Genomic DNA, 18787 nt, shown 5'->3' with positions numbered 1-18787 from the left:
GACTTACTAATAATGTGGCTTCCTCAAAGGGCCTGAGCAAACATCAGGTGTCACATATGAGCTGCCACTGGTTGGCATTTAAGTTATGCAGGGGAGTACCCCTATCCGCTTGGATCATCAAGAAATCGGTGATGTCGGTCCAACATATGGAGGGTGAAATTCCAACGTGTGGCAACGTCGCAAATCAGACTATGTTGGGGGATACCGTTCTGACACTGCAGCTCAAGGAGGGTGTGCTTTACGGTGTACAAGTGGCTGAAGTGATTGCAAAGTTTCCTTCCCATTGTTAGGATGTCTTGCAAATGGGGGGAACACTTCAGTAACCACTTGACAACCAGATTAAGCACGTGCCATGCAGGGCGCATGGCTCAGCCTTCGCTGTCGCAGCGCAGACAAGATGTTCTTCCCATTGTCAGTCACCATGGTTCCCATTTCCAGTTTTCGTGGAGTAAGCCATGCTCCTATTTCTTTATGAATGACTTTTAGCAATTCCTCCCCTGTGTGACTCCGTTTGCCAAGGCAAACCATGTGAAGAACAGCGTGACACCGCTGTGCCCTGCACACATGGTATGCTGAAGGGGCGCTGAGACTTGTCTGGGCAGTGGAGGCTAAGGACACGGTGGAGGATGAGGAGGTGGAGTTGCACACTGTCACAGGACCAACAGCCTGAGAGCGTGAAGAAGGAAGCGGCTTGACCTGTTCAAGTTGGTGTTGTAATCTAAAAGGAAAGCAGAAGGCACTCCATGTGCGGGATCAGCAAGTCAGGCCCATAGGGGAGGGGAAGGATTTCTATCCCACGCTGCTTACCAGAGTTGGTTGTGTGAGCACACACAACAACGTGAAGCACCTGAAGTGTTGTATAGCCTCATCAGCAGCCCTCCTTAGAACGAAATAGCTAGGAGATAGACCGTGCCAGGAGATGTTGTAGCATGAAATCAAAATGGATTTATTGGATGCAACGCATTTCATTGCGCATGCGCAGCTTCCTCAGGCATAACAAGGTTGGGTTCTCATGGGATATATATACCTCCATGAGTTAACCCTTCATAATATATAAGAAAATTGTGTATACAAAAAAATGTAGATAAAACATATAAAACATATAAAACACATACCGCTCTCAATTAGACATGTGCAGAAGCAAAAATTTCGTTTTTTTCGTTTTGTTCATTTTATGTACATTAAATGTAATGAAAAATATTTAAAAATATACCAAGTTCCTGGATCGTCCGCAACCACACTGGGGCCACGGAGCGATGCGCCGATGGAATCGCAACAGAGTAATTTACAATGTTGGGATCAAAAGGCGTGCCGGGACGGAACCGCAATGTGTGTATACAGACGAACAGAACACAGGTAGGAACAAAGATATACAAATAAATAAAAAAAAATGGAACATAGGTAAATACAAAAATATACACATTAGATATATGAATACATATACAGAAAGGTATTCTACATGATTTTGCTTTACAAATAGTTTAGTATATTACAACCAATAAAAAACAAATACAAAAGCAGATATATATAATATGAACAAACACAGAAGGGACAATTTTCCCTTACTTCACTGTCTCTATACATTCATCAAAGGGTAGCTCCCACCATCCTATTTTTTATTTTTTTTGCTAGCCCGTTATAGTCCCCATAGGGAACGGGCTAATGCCGTATAGTCCCCATAGGGAACGGGCTAATGCCGTAGCGGGGGGGGTTGTGGGGGGGGGGCCCCCACAACCCCCCCCCCCCCCCCCCCCCCGCTACGGCATTAGCCCGTTCCCTATGGGGACTATTGAAGTGTAAAAAAAAAATGTAAAAGTAAAACTAAAAAAAGAGTGAAAAATCCCCTCCCCCAATAAAAAAGTAAAACGTCCATTTTTTCCTATTTTACCCCCAAAAAGCGTAAAAAAAATTTTTTTAGAGACATATTTGGTATCACCGCGTGCGTAAATGTCCGAACTATTAAAATAAAATGTTAATGATCCCGTACGGTTAACGGCGTGAACGAAAAAAAATAAAAAAGTCCAAAATTCCTACTTTTTTAATACATTTTATTAAAAAAATTTTTATAAAAAATTTATTAAAAGTTTTTTATATGCAAATGTGGTATCAAAAAAAAGTACAGATCATGGCGCAAAAAATGAGCCCCCATACCGCCGCTTATACGGAAAAATAAAAAAGTTATAGGTCATCAAAATAAAGGGATTATAAGCGTACTGTCATGATTCGGCTGGCTGGAGGTGGATCCTCTGTGCCAGAGAGGGATTGACGTGGACCGTGCTGGTGGACCGGTTCTAAGTTGCTACTGGTATTCACCAGAGCCCGCCGCAAAGCGGGATGGTCTTGCAGCGGTGGTAGCAACCAGGTCGTATCCACCAGCAACGGCTCAACCTCTCTGACTGCTGAAGATAGGCGCGGTACAAGGGAGTAGACAAGAGCAAGGTCGGACGTAGCAGAAGGTCAGGGCAGGCAGCAAGGATCGTAGTCAGGGGCAACGGCAGGAGGTCTGGAACACAGGCTAGGAACACACAAGGAAACGCTTTCACTGGCACAATGGCAACAAGATCCGGCGAGGGAGTGCAGGGGAAGTGAGGTATAAGTAGGGAGTGCACAGGTGAACACACTGATTAAGCCTGCTGCGCCAATCAGTGGCGCAGTGGCCCTTTAAATTGCAGAGACCCGGCGCGCGCGCGCCCTAAGGAGCGGGGCCGCGCGCGCCGGGACAAGACAGACGGGGAACGAGTCAGGTACGGGAGCCGGGATGCGCATCGCGAGCGGGCGCCTCCCGCATCGCGAATCGCATCCCGGCTGAGAGAGATATTGCAGCGCACCCGGTCAGCAGGTCTGACCGGGGCGCTGCAATTGCGAGGATGCTGCGAGCGCTCCGGGGAGGAGCGGGGACCCGGAGCGCTCAGCGTAACACGTACTAATTTGGTTAAAAAGTTTGTGATTTTTTTTAAGCGCAACAATAATATAAAAGTATGTAATAATGGGTATCATTTTAATCGTATTGACCCTCAGAATAAAGAACACACATCATTTTTACCATAAATTGTACGACGTGAAAACGAAACCTTCCAAAATTAGCAAAATTGCGTTTTTCGTTTTAATTTCCCCACAAAAATAGTGTTTTTTGGTTGCGCCATACATTTTATGATATAATGAGTTATGTCATTACAAAGGAAAACTGGTCGCACAAAAAACAAGCCCTCATACTAGTCTGTGGATGAAAATATAAAAGAGTTATGATTTTTAGAAGGCGAGGAGGAAAAAATGAAAACGTTAAAATTAAATTGTCTGAGTCCTTAAGGCCAAAATGGGCTGAGTCCTTAAGGGGTTAATGAAAAAAAAATAATAAAAGTATATTAGAGATATGTTGTAGTACATAAGTACTACAACATATCAAAAAATAAAGTTGGTGACAGTGCCCATTTAAATCCATATGATGTTAGGGTTTGGAGTTTATGAATCCAAACGGATTCTCTATTGATTAATTTTTGATATCTGTTAGGTGTATTTAATGGAATGGATTCTAAAATAATTAATTTTAATGATTCTGTGTTTTTTTGGTGAGTAGTAAGAAAATGACGTGACAAACTGCGGAATATGAATCCATGGGTTATGTTCCATCTGTGTTTGTTCATTCTGGCCCCCACAGTTTAAATCGTACGACCAATATATTGCATATTGCAACCACAAGAGATTAAATAGATTTCAAAATCCGTATCACAACTGAGACAGCCGTTTATTTTGAAAATGGAATGTGTCTGATATGATGTAAACACATCAGTTTTATTAATCCAGTGACACCATAAACAACGGTTCTTGTTGCACGGAAAACATTCAGATTTACATGTTATAATATTTTTAGTGGTGAATTCCTCTGTAAATCTATCCCATGAGAACCCAACCTTGTTATGCCTGAGAAAGCTGTGCATGCGCCACGAAACGTGTTGCATCCAATAAATCCATTTTGATTTCATGCTACAACATCTCCTGACTCCTTCATCCAGCGCCGACATCTCCTATCTTCAAGATCTATCTCCTACCAAGTTGGTGTTGTGGCTGTGCAGGAACCACATTCACCCAGTGAGCCGTAAAAGACATTTATTGTCCCTGACCATAGTTACAGCTCCAGACGTCGGCACTGCCATGCACTTTGGTACACACCGAAAGGACTGGCCCACCTTCTCTTCCACAAAATTGTGCAGGGCTTGTACTACCTTCTTCACAAAGAAATGATGGCTTGGCACTGTCCACCTCGGCTCAACACAAGACCTCAGTTCTCTGAAAGGTGCAGAGTCCACCACTTGAAAGGGGAGGGACTGCTGCACCAGCAACTTGGACAGGAGCACATTCAGCTTCTGCACCATTGGATGAGTGGGCGCATGGACTGTTGTCTCTTGGACATGTATTCGCCGACGGATTGTTGCCGGAATGATTGACTGAAAGTAGGAGGAGCAGGAGCATCTGGAGCGACAGAAGGAGGGTATGACACACAGCTCCCTTTGGCTGAGTTGGTGGAGCCTTGGCTGGTTGAAAGAGGGAGTGGCGTGCCACTGGGTGATGCAGTAGGCTGGACTACTACATCTGAGCCACGGTTCTCCCAGGGCCCTTTATGGTGACGCAGCATATGTTGACACAGGACCGTGGTGCCAACATTGGGACCCTGGCCACGCTTCACCTTCTGCCGACACATCTTGCATATGGCTATGTTAACCTCCTCCAGATGCTTGATGAAAAACTGCCACACTGAAGAGTAGTTGATTTTGCCACCAACAGTCCGCACTAATTGACTGCTACTGCCGCCGTCTCCAAGAACCCCTGTTCCATTACCTCCCGGGAAGGAAGGCTGCAGCAAAGTGGGTGGTCTCCCACGGGCCCATTTGGCTCCAGAATTTCCACTTCTGCCACCATGCTGACTGCCAACCATGCAACCACCTTGCTGGCTCAGCTGCTGCCTCACGGGCAACCTGCAACTCTCTTCTCTTGATGATGATGAAGCCCCTTCTGCCCCCGACTCCCAATTGTGATCGGCTTCATCATCAAGTGTCTGCACGTCACTGATGTCCTCCTCAGGTTCCTCAACAGTGTCTGCTTCAGGACCCTGAACGCTTTGAATGCTGGCAACACCGCCTCCCACGTCACTCTCCTCATCACTACTTGCCCGCCTAGCTGAGGAAGTGGCGGATGTCTCCTCCACTTCTTGGCTGGGCAGCAGCTCCTGACTGTCCTCTATTAGGTCGTCCTCACTTAATAGTGGATCTGAGCCCACAGCATAAAATACTTCTTTAGGGGAGGGAATAGCATAGGACAGAGGCAATGGGAGGACAGGGACTGCTCCCGGGCCATGCCAACTGAGGGTTGTGTCTGAGGAACCCACCGACTGTTGAATGGGGGTATCAGATGTCACTTGTGGTTAAGTGGATGACCGTGTTCACCAATCGATGACGGCAGATGACGGCAAGACACGACCACTAGCTAATACCGGGAGATCAGGCCTCTTGCTGCGACTCTTGCTGCCTAGTCTGCTGTGACCTCTTCCTGATGAATTTAGGCCTTCTCTGCCTGACATACTTAGTGCATATATGAGGGAAGTACAATACGCTTCACTATGCTTAAAACAGTATTTATCTAGATCAGCAGCAGGTGTGTACTTTTAGCTATGCTTTCACAGTATCTAGGCCCTTGACAGATTAACAGGTACAAAATAGTACACTACTTAGGTGTAGGTATGTGGTATGCACTTATGAGGGCCGAAAAAATGTGCTACAGTATGCTTAAAAAAGTATTTGAGTACAACACCAGCCGGTGAGTACTTTTGCCTGGCCTTCCACAGTATCTAGGCCCTCGACAGATTAACAGATACAAAATAGTACACTACTTAGATGTAGGTATGTGGTATGCACTGATGTGGGCACAAAAATGCGCTACAGTAAACTTAAAGAAGTAGTGGAGTAAAATACCAGTTGGTGATTATTTTTGCCTTGACTTTCATAGTATCTAGGCCCCTGACAGATTAACAGGTACAAAATAGTACAATATTTAGATATAGGTATGTGGTATGCACTTATGAGGGTAGAAAAATGCACTACAGTACCCTTAAAAAAGTATTTGAGTACAACACTAGCCGGTGAGTACTTTTGCCTGGCCTTTCACAGTATCTAGGCCCTTGACAGATAAACAGGTACAATATAGTACACTACTTAGATGTAGATATGTGGAATGCACTTATGTGGGCACATAAATGCGCTACAGTATGCTTAAAGAAGTAGTGGAGTAAAACACCAGCCGGTGATTACTTTTGCCTTGACTTTTACAGTATCTAGGCCCTTGACAAATTAACAGGTACAAAATAGTACACAATTTAGATGTAGGTATGCGGTATGCACTTATGAGGGCAGAAAAATGTGCTACAGTACGCTTAAAAAAGTATTTGAGTACACCAGCCGTTGAGTTATTTTGCCTGTCCTTTCACAGTATCTAGGCCCTTAACAGATTAACAGGTAGAAAGTAGTACACTACTTAGATGTAGGTATATGGTATGCACTTATTTGGGCACAAAAATGCGCTACAGTACGCTTAAAAAATTAAATTTTGCACAACAGTGCTGCAGCACACAGTCGCTGTGTACTAAACCCAAAATTGCACTCTCTCAAAGACTATTAGGAATGGAATGCTGGGTGTATATTAAACCATCTACAGACTAGTATAACCAGTAGACCATTTGTTGTGGAACAAAGAGGGCAGAAAAATGTGCTACAGTACGCTTAAAAAAGTATTGGAGTAAAACTCCAGCCGGTGATTACTTTTTGCCCGGCCTTTCACAGTATCTTGGCCCTTGACAGATTATAAGGTACAAAATAGTACACTACTTAGATGTACGTAAGTGGTATGCATTTATGAGGGCAGAAAAATGCGACACAGTATGCTTAAAAAACTTATTGCAGTAAAACACCAGCCGGTTATTACTTTTGCCTGGCCTTTCACAGCAACTAGGCCCTTGACAGATTAACAAGTACAAAATACTACACTACTTAGATGAGGGCAGAAAAATGTGCTGCAGTATGCTTAAAAATCGTATTTTTGCACAACACAAGCAGTACACAACAGTTCTGCAGCACACTGTCGCTGTGTACTAAACCCAAAATTTCACTCTCTCAACGACTATTAGGAATGGACTGCTGGGTATTATACCGTCTACAGAATAGTATAACCAGACGACCATTTGTTGTGGAACAAAGACACAGAGTTGCGCTGAAAAATTATTCCTCCATCCTCTGCTGTTTCTCTGTAATATGTAATACACTGCTGTAGAAAGTGACTGGGAGGTTAATGGCTGCAGTAAAAATTATTTTCTGTGAAAAATGCACTGCTCTCTGTCCACCAGAATGCTGAAGTGACTATGAGGTGAAATGCTGCTGTAAAAAGCTTGTCTGTGTAACACACAGTGCTATCCTATCTCTCTGCAGTGAAAGGATGAAGTGACGAGCCGGAATATGGCTGCTGATTATAAGGGCTGTGACATCACAGGGGTGATTGGCTGCTGATAGGCTTCCTCCTGCATGTGATTCAGGGTCATCCCGCCTACACAGAGTTCCTTGCCCCATGTACTCACATGTGGATCCACCATTTTAGATGCCCTGAAGCCTGGACTGCACCAAATGGAGTTTAATAAAGTGATTTGCGCGATAGAATCGCGGCAATATTCGCAAATCGAATTTTTCATGACATTCGTAACGAATTTGGATTCATCAGATTCGATTCACTCATCTCTAGTCACTGCTAGTCACATCTGTACACACACTGGAGTGCAATGGTCTGCACGTACCCCCCATGTATAGCAGTGTGTGTACTGGTTTTTCAATCCCGCTACCGATGATTTTTTTGTCCAATCTTGTCCGCTAACATAGGAATGTACAGATACTAGGGTGCATTGCTCTGCACATACTCCCCATGTATAGGAATACATGGGGAGTATGTGCAGAGCAATGCACCCTAGTATCTGTACATTCCTATGTTAGCGGACAAGATTGGACAAAAAAATCATCGGTAGCGGGATTGAAAAACCAGTCCTGCACAGGGCTCTACTACATAGTGTGTAAAGAGAACAGTAGGCAAACTCCAGTAATCCTTTTTCCTCTCTGTGTAACATGTGCAGCATAAAAACAGAGAGGAAAGAGTTACAGAGCAGAGTGTAGTGATTGGCTGACAGCTCAGTGACACACAGTGAGGGAGGAAGTTTAGTCATGTACAGTGAGGGCGAGAGAGGGACACGCCCCCTGCCTGAGAGAAAATTCAGTGTGATCTGATATAAGCTGATTTTAAAAGAAATACAGAAGCTAAACACATAAAGAAAATATTCTGGGATATGATAGCATAGAAAAAGCAAAAAAAAATGCCCAAAGGAGTCACTTACCAAGATAAAATGAATACATTTTATTGATATGCACTAAAATTAGATACACACACATGGAGGAAAATAATACATCACAAAAAGAGGCAAAACCGGGTACCCTGCAGCAGGATTGGCAGTAATGGGGTATTGCACATAAATCAGTAATTAGGCGATATAGGTAACTACAGACACCAATCTACAAAGAAGCAGCATAATCATATAAAAAGTGCAAACATGATAAGGTGCTGTATATGGATGTACATGACTTATACACCTACAATAAAGTGCATGATGCAAATAAGGAAATACCCACAACGGATACAGAGATCATAAAACAGCTGTAGGGACCGAGATGCCGCCACTCCTAAGTGTGGCGGCATCCCGGTCCCTGCAGCTGTTTTATGATCTCTGTATCCATTGTGGGTATTTCCTTATTTGTATCATGCACTTTATTGTAGGTGTATAAGTCATGTACATCCCTATACAGCACATTATCCTGTTTGCACTTTTTATATGATTATGCTGCTTCTTTGTAGATTGGTGTCTGTAGTTACCTATATCGCCTATTTACTGATTTATGTGCAATACCCCATTACTGCCAATCCTGCTGCAGGGTACCCGGTTTTGCCTCTTTTTGTGATGTATCACTTTCCTCCATGTGTGTGTATCTAATTTTAGTGCATATCAATAAAATGTATGCATTTTATCTTGGTAAGTGACTCCTTTTGGCATTTTTTTTAACTTTTTCTATGCATGTTTAGTTTTGGAGTCACATTAACGGATTGACTACTAATATGGGGAGTGTTACAGTGGTCTTTTCTATTTTTTGTACCACACACTAATTATTGCTTTTCCCCTTAGTTCTATTGGTCTGTTTTTTTGTTTGAAATGGGATATGATAGGTACGCTTTAAAGTCAGGTAGTATGACAAGGTGCAACCTGTTCCACTGCCAAAGTCACCATATAGTTCTAGCCTAACTTAGCTATGTAACACTCACCTTTCTGAACACAGGAACTCCGATGTATGTGGATCCGCTGGACCTGTGTGGCAGATGACTCGGACCATACCAGGGAGCCGAGTCTAAGGTGCCGCTGGTCTTCACCAGAGCCCGCAGCAAAGCAGGATGGGCTTGCAGCTGCAGGCGACACCCAGGTCGCTACCCCTGGCATGGCTCGACCACACAGGCGGCTGGGGAGATGCGAGGCACAGGAGGGATGAGGCAACTCATAGTCAGGATAGCAGTAGGTCAGGGCAGGCGGCACAGTAGCGTAGTCAGGACGTAGCAGGAGTTCAGTAGGCAGGCGGCAGAGGAGCATGGTCAAGTCACAAGAGCAGAAGATCTGGTACACGGCAAGGCAATACAATGGAATGCTTTCTCTAGGGCAGAAGGAAACAAAGATCCGACAGAGAACTGAGGAGGGTGGAGGAATTTATAAACAAGCCACAGGTGGTTACACTAATGAGCGTACTGGCCCTTTAAATCTTAAAGCTTCGGTGCGCACACGCCCTAAGGGACGGTGACACGCGCACCGGAGCAGAGTGGTGGAGGCAGAGGCAGGAGAAACACCCGTAGAGTGACGGACTGGGACTCGCATGTGGGCGTGTCCTGCGATGCGAGTCCCAGCCCCGTTGGCAGCAGAAGGTAAGGGGACCATGCGCTCACAGTCAGCGTGTGAGGCCGGAGCGCATAGTGTAACGAGCTAACCTCTTTACCACTATATATACACAGTCATGACCGTAAATGTGGGCACCCCTAAAATTTTTCAACAAAATTAAGTATTTCTCACAGAAAAGGATTGCAGTAACACTTGTTTTGCTATACACATGTTTATTCCTTTTGTATGTATTTGAACTAAACCAAAAAAAGGAGGAAAAAAAGCAAATTGGACATAATGTCACACCAAATTCCAAAAATGGGCTGGACAAAATTTTGGCACCCTTAACTTAATATTTGGTTGCACACCCTTTGGAACTAATAACTGAAATTAGTTGCTTCCTAAAACCATCAACAAGCTTCTTAACCTCTAAGCCGGAATGCTGGACCACTCTTCCTTTGCCAACTGCTCCAGGTCTCTCTTATTGGAAGGGTGCCTTTTCCAAACAGCAATTTTTAATGGGATTTAGATCTGACTAATTTCTGACTAATTTCTTTAGAAATCTCCAGCGCTTTTTTGGCATCTATTTCTGGGTGCTTTTTGACGTATGTTTGGGGTCATTGTCCTGCTGGAAGACCCAAGAACTCGGATGTGTGGTGTCCCGGTACAGAACCTTGTCCTGTCCCTGTCTTAAGTCCCCTCAGTTAGAGTCCCTCCATTCCACAGGGATCTCCTGCAGGGCTTAGCCTTTACTCGCCTCGTATAATGCATTGTAAAGGTATAGTGTATATTGGTTGTTATGTATAAAGTTATGTACAAAGTTGTATAAATGTATAGGACCTTCCTGGGTCATGTGATAATGTCATGTGATGTACCCAGAGTTCTCTGGGTTCAGGACCTACAGGCTTTGCAGCCAATGGGATTAGTCCAGCCCCCTAGTATATAAGGGGCGGTAGTCTCTAAACTCTCGCTCTTTTCTCCTGGTTTCCAGCCAAGCACAATCAGCATATCTCAATTCATCTTACCTAGGCTAAAGCCTAAAAAACCAGCAGCCACTAAAAACGTGAGTTATAAAGCTCTATCTACAAATTCTTTGTGACAACTATTCAACTCAAATCCTATAATTAGTAGCACAGTAGCCTGCTTAAAGCTCAAGACTATTAGTCCCATCCAAGCCTGTGAGGAACCTGCATCCCGGTTACCTCAAGAGAAACTGTTTAATTGAAAAGGCTTTTTGCACAAGAAGTTAAGTAAAAGTTCCAGTTATCTCATAAATCCTGCTGTGGACATTCGGTTTATTATCGTGACGTTTTTGGGCCAGTTGTCGGCAAGGCCTTCTATACAGAACAACCGCATCCTGGCATCACGACAAACCAAGAGTTAATACCACCAGACCCTGCAACACCATTGCCTCACCCAGTCACCACAGATGCAAACCCAGATTTCTGACACTGGGCTGTACAGTGTGACCCAAAATCCGTTGGTAATCCTCAGATTTTATCATGCCTTGCACACATTCAAGGCAAGGCACCCAGTGCAAGAGGCAGCAAAAGAGCCCCAAAACATCATTGAACCTCCACCATATTTCACTGTAGGTACTGTGTTATTTTCTTTGTAGGCCTCATTCCATTTTCGGTAAACAGTAGAATGATGTGCTTTTAAAAAGCTCAATCTTGGTCTCATCTGTCCGCAAGACGTTTTCCCAGAAGGATTTTGGCTTACTCAAGTTCATTTTGGCATAATGTAGTTTGCTTTTTTATGTCTCTATGTCAGCAGTGGAGTCCTCCTGGGTCTCCTGCCATAGCATTTCATTTCATTTAAATGTCAACGGATAGTTTGCGCTGATGCTCCCTGAGCCTGCAGGACAGCTTGAATATCTTTGGAACTTGTTTGGGGCTGCTTATCCACCATCCGGACTATCCTGCGTTGACACCTTTCATCAATTTTTCTCTTCCGTCCATGCCCAGGGAGAGTACCATGGGTTGCAAACTTCTTGATACTGTTGTGCACTGTGGACAAAGGCAAATCTAGATCTCTGGAGATGGACTTGTAACCTTGAGATTGTTGATATTTTTCCACAATTTTGGTTCTCAAGTCCTCAGATAATTATCGTCTCCTCTTGCTGTTGTCTATGCTTAGTGTGGCACGCACAGACACACAATGCTAAGACTAAATGAACTTCTCTCCTTTTTATCTGCTTTCAGGTGTGATTTTTATATTGCCTACACCTGTTACTTGCCCCAGGTGAGTTTAAAGGAGCATCACATGCTTGAAACAATATTATTTTTCCCCAATTTTGAAATGGTGCCAATAATTTTGCCCAAACCATTTTTGGAGTTTGGTGTGACATTATGTCTAATTTGCTCTTTTCCTCCTTTTTTTGGTTTAGTTCCAATACACACAAAGGGAATAAACATGTGTATAGCAAAACATGTGTTACTGCAATCCTTTTCTGTAAGAAATACTTCATTTTCTTGAAAAATTTCAGGGGTGCCAACATTTACGGCCATGACTATATATATATATATATATATATATATATATATATACACACACACACAACCTTTGGGGCTCTGGAATCTCATTCTACTACCACAATGTACTGCTATATACCATTCATGGCCATACATCCTGCAGTTCTCTACAACTAAACAGGAGAAAATATGCAACGTGTTTAACGTGCCAATGGGCCGTTTTGAATCGGACGCTTTGCAACTCATACATCTGTAATGTAAATGTAACTGCTCCTGGAGAATTGGTCTGCTTAGTATAACACCCCTCCTTTATGAAATAAGCCAGCACTGATCGACATCCTAACAAGAAAAAGAAATGTGTGCTTTCTGCCCTGAAGTATTTATGTTAACCGACACCAGACGTTCACGACAAAGCTATTCTCTCTTCTATGATAACAAAAGGAAACAATCAATGTAAAGGGGCTATCCAGCCTTATAAAACTAATTCCTTTTCAATGTTAATTCTGCTCCTCCTTGCATCCTTGTACTATTAGTAGCAGTGATGCAAGGTACAACAGCATTTTTTCACTTAAAAAGTACCTGTCACCAAATAAACTTTTGTAAACTAACTCAGGCTATGTACCCTAACTACTCCTAACACTCCTCCCACCCTTAGAAAACATTTCAGAGCTTTAAAAAGCTCTGTATCTTACCTTTATTCATGCAATCTCACAGCAGGAGAAAGTGGGCGTTTTCCCAGCAGGCATGACATCACTGAAGCCTGCTGGGGGACCACTTCTGCCCTCATATGGTTGCAGCGCTGTGATGAATAGAAGACCTCAAGCTCTGTGCAGCTTTTAGTGAGGCTCTTTGCAGCTCTAAATGAGTCTCTTTACAGCTTTCAGTGAGGCTCTGTGCAGCTGTCAATCAAGCTCAGTGCTAAGGAGCACTTCCTGAGTTTGGTCTCAGGAAATTCACTGTATTAATTGTGGCAGGCTACAGAACAGAGCCACCTAGAGTCTGTCTTTTCTATTAAATTTTAAACATATTTATGTTGATAATTTTAAAAGTAAGTGAATGGGAAAGTGTCTCCTAATTACACAAGGACCACTTTATTAAATGTTTTATTTGGTGACAGGTACTCTTTAAGCACAGATATAGGCTATGTTCACAAACTATATATTCAAGCGTATTTTTTTGTAAAATCTCTGAAAATGTGCATCTGTATTTGCAAAATGAATATGCTCTATATAAGTATAAGAAAAGTGGTTGTCTGCCCATGTAAAAAAAAGAAAATTACATATTTTTTTACTTCTGTGAAATGCCACTTATTTTTATAGATGCAAAAATACAGCCTTTTTTAAATTGGGTATAGCACTGAATTAGTGTGTGCTATATAAGTAAAGAATTACCATATTTATCGGGGTATACCATGCACCGGCCTATAACACGCACCCTCATTTTACCAAGGATATTTGGGTAAAAAAAGTTACTGACCGCTTCTCTCCCCCTGCCTTTCCTGGCGCGGCGCAATGACGAGTGACGCCATTGCACCGCGCCGTGCAGCACATAGCAACGACGCAGGGGACGCACACTGGAGGCCAGCGAGGACCCAACCCCGACAACAGGTAATTATGCAACCGGGGATGGGGGAGGCAACGGGGCAGCGGCGCCGGCAATGGGTGCCGCTGCCCATTCTCTCCCCCTGTCTGTCAGCGCCGCTTCTCTCCCCCTGGCTATCGGCGCCGGCAATGGGGTGCCAGCACCGATAGTCAGGGGGAGAGAACAGGCAGCGGTGCCGATAGCCAGGGGGAGAGAAGGGCTGGCAGCAGGGCTCTAGACCCCAGGACAGGCAGGGGCAGAGAAGCCGGCAGCGCTGGCGGTCTCTGCACCAGCAAAGCCGCTGCAGTTCATTGTTTTAAAGCGCCCGCTTTAAATCATTGAACTGCAGCGGCTTATCGGCATATAACACGCAGGTAGACTTTAGGCTAAAAATTTTTGCCTAAAAAGTGTGTGTTATAGGCCGATAAATACGGTATTATTATTACTATTATTATTATTATATGCTGTGTGTGCAAAGACAACCATTTCCTCATATACTTTTATAGACTCAGGTTCTTAATTACGTAATTAAATGGTTATATCATTATGATAAACTGCCATTAATGTAAAAATTATTTGCATACGAAATATAAAAGAATAGTAGAATAAATGAGCCCCCCATCACCATTTTATTCTCTACGATATACTTTACATGTTGTGATTTGTATCAGAATGTTTCTCTGTGACCTTTTACCTCCCAATACACAGAAAGAATAAGCCTTTTCCCACCACTATCCAATGTCACGATTTTCTAATGGGAAACATACTTGGTTATTCCTTCTTTTTACCCTATTAAATACAATTTTACTGATGCAGCTGGAAAGAGTTATCTTCAGAAAACTACAATGTAAAATATAAGATGAAACATTTAGGATAAAAGAAATGCTGCATTTTAGTAATTCAGTCGTGACAACTATCTAGTGTTTTTTTTATTTTTTTATTCCTCTATGGAGTTTTATAAGTAACAGGCAATTTATTGTCACCCCCCCCCCCTAAAAGTTCAGATATAAATAATGATATATAAACACTCCGGAGGAAGCGGCTTAGAAATTGTTTATGTTGCGTAATGTGCACTGTGAGGAATGGTTACAGAGAACACAAGTCAATTTTTAAGTACGCAATACAATGTCTTCTGTTTCTACAAAAAGATTTAGAATTTCCATCAACACATTTCCAAACATATAATGCAAGCTAAAAACCCTGCTACCAGTAATATAATAACCAGATATAAGAAGCCCTCTTCCATAAACTCCTTCAGTCCTTCACATCTAGAATGCTACTTATAGTGCGCTTATGTGCCGCCCAATGACTTCAATAGGCTTTCATTGAAGTTAACAGGAGCAGGCTCTAAGGCAGTGATACTGCTCTATTGTGGATGGGAAAATTGCCGCAGTTCCAGGTCCAAAACAGCGTGTTTAAATGCACGTGAACATACCCTTATAGCCATGGTTCCCAGGTGGCTCTCAACCTCTAGCTGTATGATGTGCCATAGGAGCCATGAGTTATGATCACAATGCGATGCAACATCCACATTGACCATATTATAGGGGTATTCTGGTGGAAAACTATTTTTTTTTTATCAATTGGTGCCAGAAAGCTAAACAGATTTGTAAATGACTTCTATTTAAAAATCTTAATCCTTCCAGTACTTATCAGCTGCTGTATACTCCAGAGGAATTTGTATTTCTTTCTGGAGTTCTTTTCAGTCTGACCACAGTGCTCTCTGCTGACACCTCTGTCCATGTAAGGAAAAGTGTTGAGCACGAATATTCTTAATGCAGATTTTTATTGCGAATATCGTCACTTTGCGATTTCACGAATATTTAGAATATAGTGCTATATATTCGTAATGACGAATATTCATTTTTTTCACATGCTAATTTTTATGCACATTTAAGCAAATTTTTCATGCGAATAGGAGTCTATCACATGAGTCTATCACATGGGTCTGTTTAATTTTTTTTTCACATGCGAATTTTTATGCGAATTTTCTCATGGAAAAAAAAGTGAATGAACATAGCGAAAATGCGAATAATAATAATAATATTCGCGAAATATCGTGAATTTGAATTTGGCCTCTGCTGCTCATCACTAGTCAGGAACTGTCCAGAGTACAAGCAAATCCCCATAGCAAACCTTTCCTGCTCTGGACAGTTCCTGATACCCACAGAGGTGTCAGCAGAGAGCACTGTGTTCAGACAGAAAAGAACTCCAGAAAGCAATACAACTTCCTGTGGAGCATACAGCAGCTGATAAGTACTGGAAGGATTAAAATGTTTATTTTAATTTACAAATCTGTTTAACTTTGTGGCACCAGTTGATTTAAAAAAAATTAATTTTCCTCCGAAGTACCCTTTTAAAGGGGTACTCCGGTACTTAGACATTTTATCCCCTATCCAAAGTATAGGGGATAAGATGCCTGATCGAGAGAGTCCCGCCGCTGTGGACCCCCGCGATCTTGCACGCGGCACCCCGTTTGTAATCAGTCCCCGGAGCATGTTCGCTCTGGGACTGATTACCGGCGACTACAGGGCGGGCGGCGTGTGACGTCACGCCCCCGTGTGATGTCACGCTCCGCCCCTCAATGCAAACCTACGGGAGGGGGCGTGACAGCTATCACGCCCCCTCCCGTAGGTTTGCATTGAGGGGCGGAGCGTGACATCACACGGGGGCGTGACGTCACACGCCGCCCGCCCTGTAGTCGCCGGTAATCAGACCCGGAGCAAACACGCTCTGGGGACTGATTACATACGGGGTGCCGCGTGCAAGATCACGGGGGTCCACAGCGGCGGGACTCCCTCGATCAGGCATCTTATCCCCTATCCTTTGGATAGGGGATAAGATGTCTAAGCACCGGAGTACCCCTTTAAGGACATTGCTGAGATATACCCCCACCTTGCAAGCAGTGAGAGTGTGTATTATAACATTTGTAACAATATTATTCTAAGAATATTTATCTAAAAATGTCAGCAATTATATCATGATTTCTTGTGTTACACAGGTTTAATGTTTTTTCAAAATTTTTTCTTGAATGTAGATTCCAGCCATCACTCACTGCTGAATGTGCCTCACAATGTATAAAAGTATAGGCACCTCAGCCATATGAATTGTAAGCTTATATGTCCAAAACTCTCTTTAAAGGGTTATCCAGGAATACAAAAACAGCTGATTCATTTCACAAATAGCACCACCCCTGTCTTCAGATTGTGTGTGGTATTACATATTGGTTCCATTTACTTCAATGGAACTGAGCTGCAATACCACACACAACCTGAGGACAGGTGTGTTGCTGTTAAGAAATCAGCTTTGGTTTTCTAATGCTGGATAGCTCCTTTAAGCATCTCTCTTCTATTATAGCAGGCTTTTCAATCATTTTGTACTGAAGCACAACAAGCTAAGATACTGTGATACCTTATCCATAATGATACCTGGTCCAAGTTCACAATGATAGCGCAGAGTTGAAGAGCTGAAGAAAAAAATGGTTCATGCCTTGCAGCACATGATCCTGAAGATCCTGATGCATAAAAAATGGAGATCCAGCTAGCACTTAAAATGAAGATCCTTTATTGTCCCCCTCATCTCCACTGTGTGTCACAGACATTACTGTCCACTCACCTCTCCCTGTGTCACAGTTATTATTGTCCCTTTATCTCCTCCTGTCTGCCAGTTATTACTGTCCCCTCATCATCCTGTGTCACAGTCATTACTGTCCACTCACCTCCCCCATGTATCACTGTCATTACTGTCCCCTAATCTCCCCCTGTAAACCAATCATTAATATCCCCTCTTCTGCCCTGTGTGTCAGTTACTACTGTCCCCTCATTTCTCCCGTGTGCCACAGTCATTACTGTCCCCTCGTCTCCCCCTGTGTCTCAGTTACTACTGTCCTCAATTGCCCTTCTGTGTCACAGTCATTATTGTCCCCTCATTTTTCCCCTATGTGTCACAGTCATTTATATCCCCACATCTCCCCGTGTGTGTCACAGTCACGATTGTCCTCCCCACAAAAAAAACTGTTTTACTTACCTCCGCCTCCATTTCCATGCTTCAGTCCTGCGCTCTGGTCTTCAGTAGTGGATATCTTCAGTGAGTGCCCCAGGGTCATGTGACTACTGCAGTCAATCAGCAGCCTCCTGCGCATGTAAAGGATGGACAATCTTTATTGGAAAGAGCTAAGGAAAACCTGGGCACCACTGCAAAATTCTTATTTGCCAAGATGACCTGGAGCCCGGGATTTGTCAATCCGTGAATCAACATATGTACCAAGATGATCAATTTACATTAACAGTAAATAATACATGTATAATTGATTTGTCCATTTACACCAGGCAGTTATCATTACAATCATTAAGGAAATTACAGAACAAAAGAACAGATAGAAGGGTCTGAGAATCCTCAGGAGGGGGACGGATTCTAACAACAGAACAGCATGGGGCAACAGTAATCTAACTCTTCTGATTGTTCCAAAGAGTCTAAGGGTGGGTTCCCCTTACGTCTTCACTGTACGTGTGCTGGATCCAGTTGAGGGGAGCGAAAAACGGGCGCTCCCGTATCCCAGCCGGACCTGGCCGTATCTAATGCATTTCAATGAGCCAACCAGTCAAACGATGACTCCGGTCAGCACATTGCTGCCCCATATGCCGTGGTATACCTAGGTTTTAGGTCCGGTCAGAAAATCGGACATAACAAATCTGTAGTACCAGGAGTGGTACTTTAACAATCAATAAAATCAATATGCATT

General features: G+C 43.3%; 1 protein-coding gene across 3 annotated transcripts in view; it reads right to left on the bottom strand.

Moving 5' to 3' along the window:
- The window catches only part of LOC130282303 (uncharacterized), a 39853-nt gene extending 21608 nt beyond the window's left edge, over positions 1-18245 (bottom strand). For 2 of the 3 annotated variants that reach the window (XR_008846326.1, XM_056530395.1), the window contains exons 1-3: positions 18073-18245; positions 17458-17560; positions 9394-9773 (exon numbers count right to left, since the gene is read on the bottom strand). Coding sequence is in view for 1 of the 3 variants with exons in the window: in XM_056530395.1 (XP_056386370.1) it covers positions 9394-9773; positions 17458-17560; positions 18073-18187 (598 nt within the window). In the remaining 2 variants the exon portion in view is untranslated. The remainder of the gene's footprint in view (positions 1-9393; positions 9774-17457; positions 17561-18072) is intronic. The other variant, XR_008846327.1, reaches the window with a different exon arrangement.
- Between the last annotated feature and the right edge of the window lie 542 nt (positions 18246-18787).

Source organism: Hyla sarda, chromosome 7 (genome assembly GCF_029499605.1).
Source record: "Hyla sarda isolate aHylSar1 chromosome 7, aHylSar1.hap1, whole genome shotgun sequence".
Classification (NCBI taxonomy): Eukaryota; Metazoa; Chordata; class Amphibia; order Anura; family Hylidae; genus Hyla; species Hyla sarda.
The sequence above is the reverse complement of the archived record's forward strand: the minus strand, read 5'-3'. Positions and strand labels throughout refer to the sequence as shown.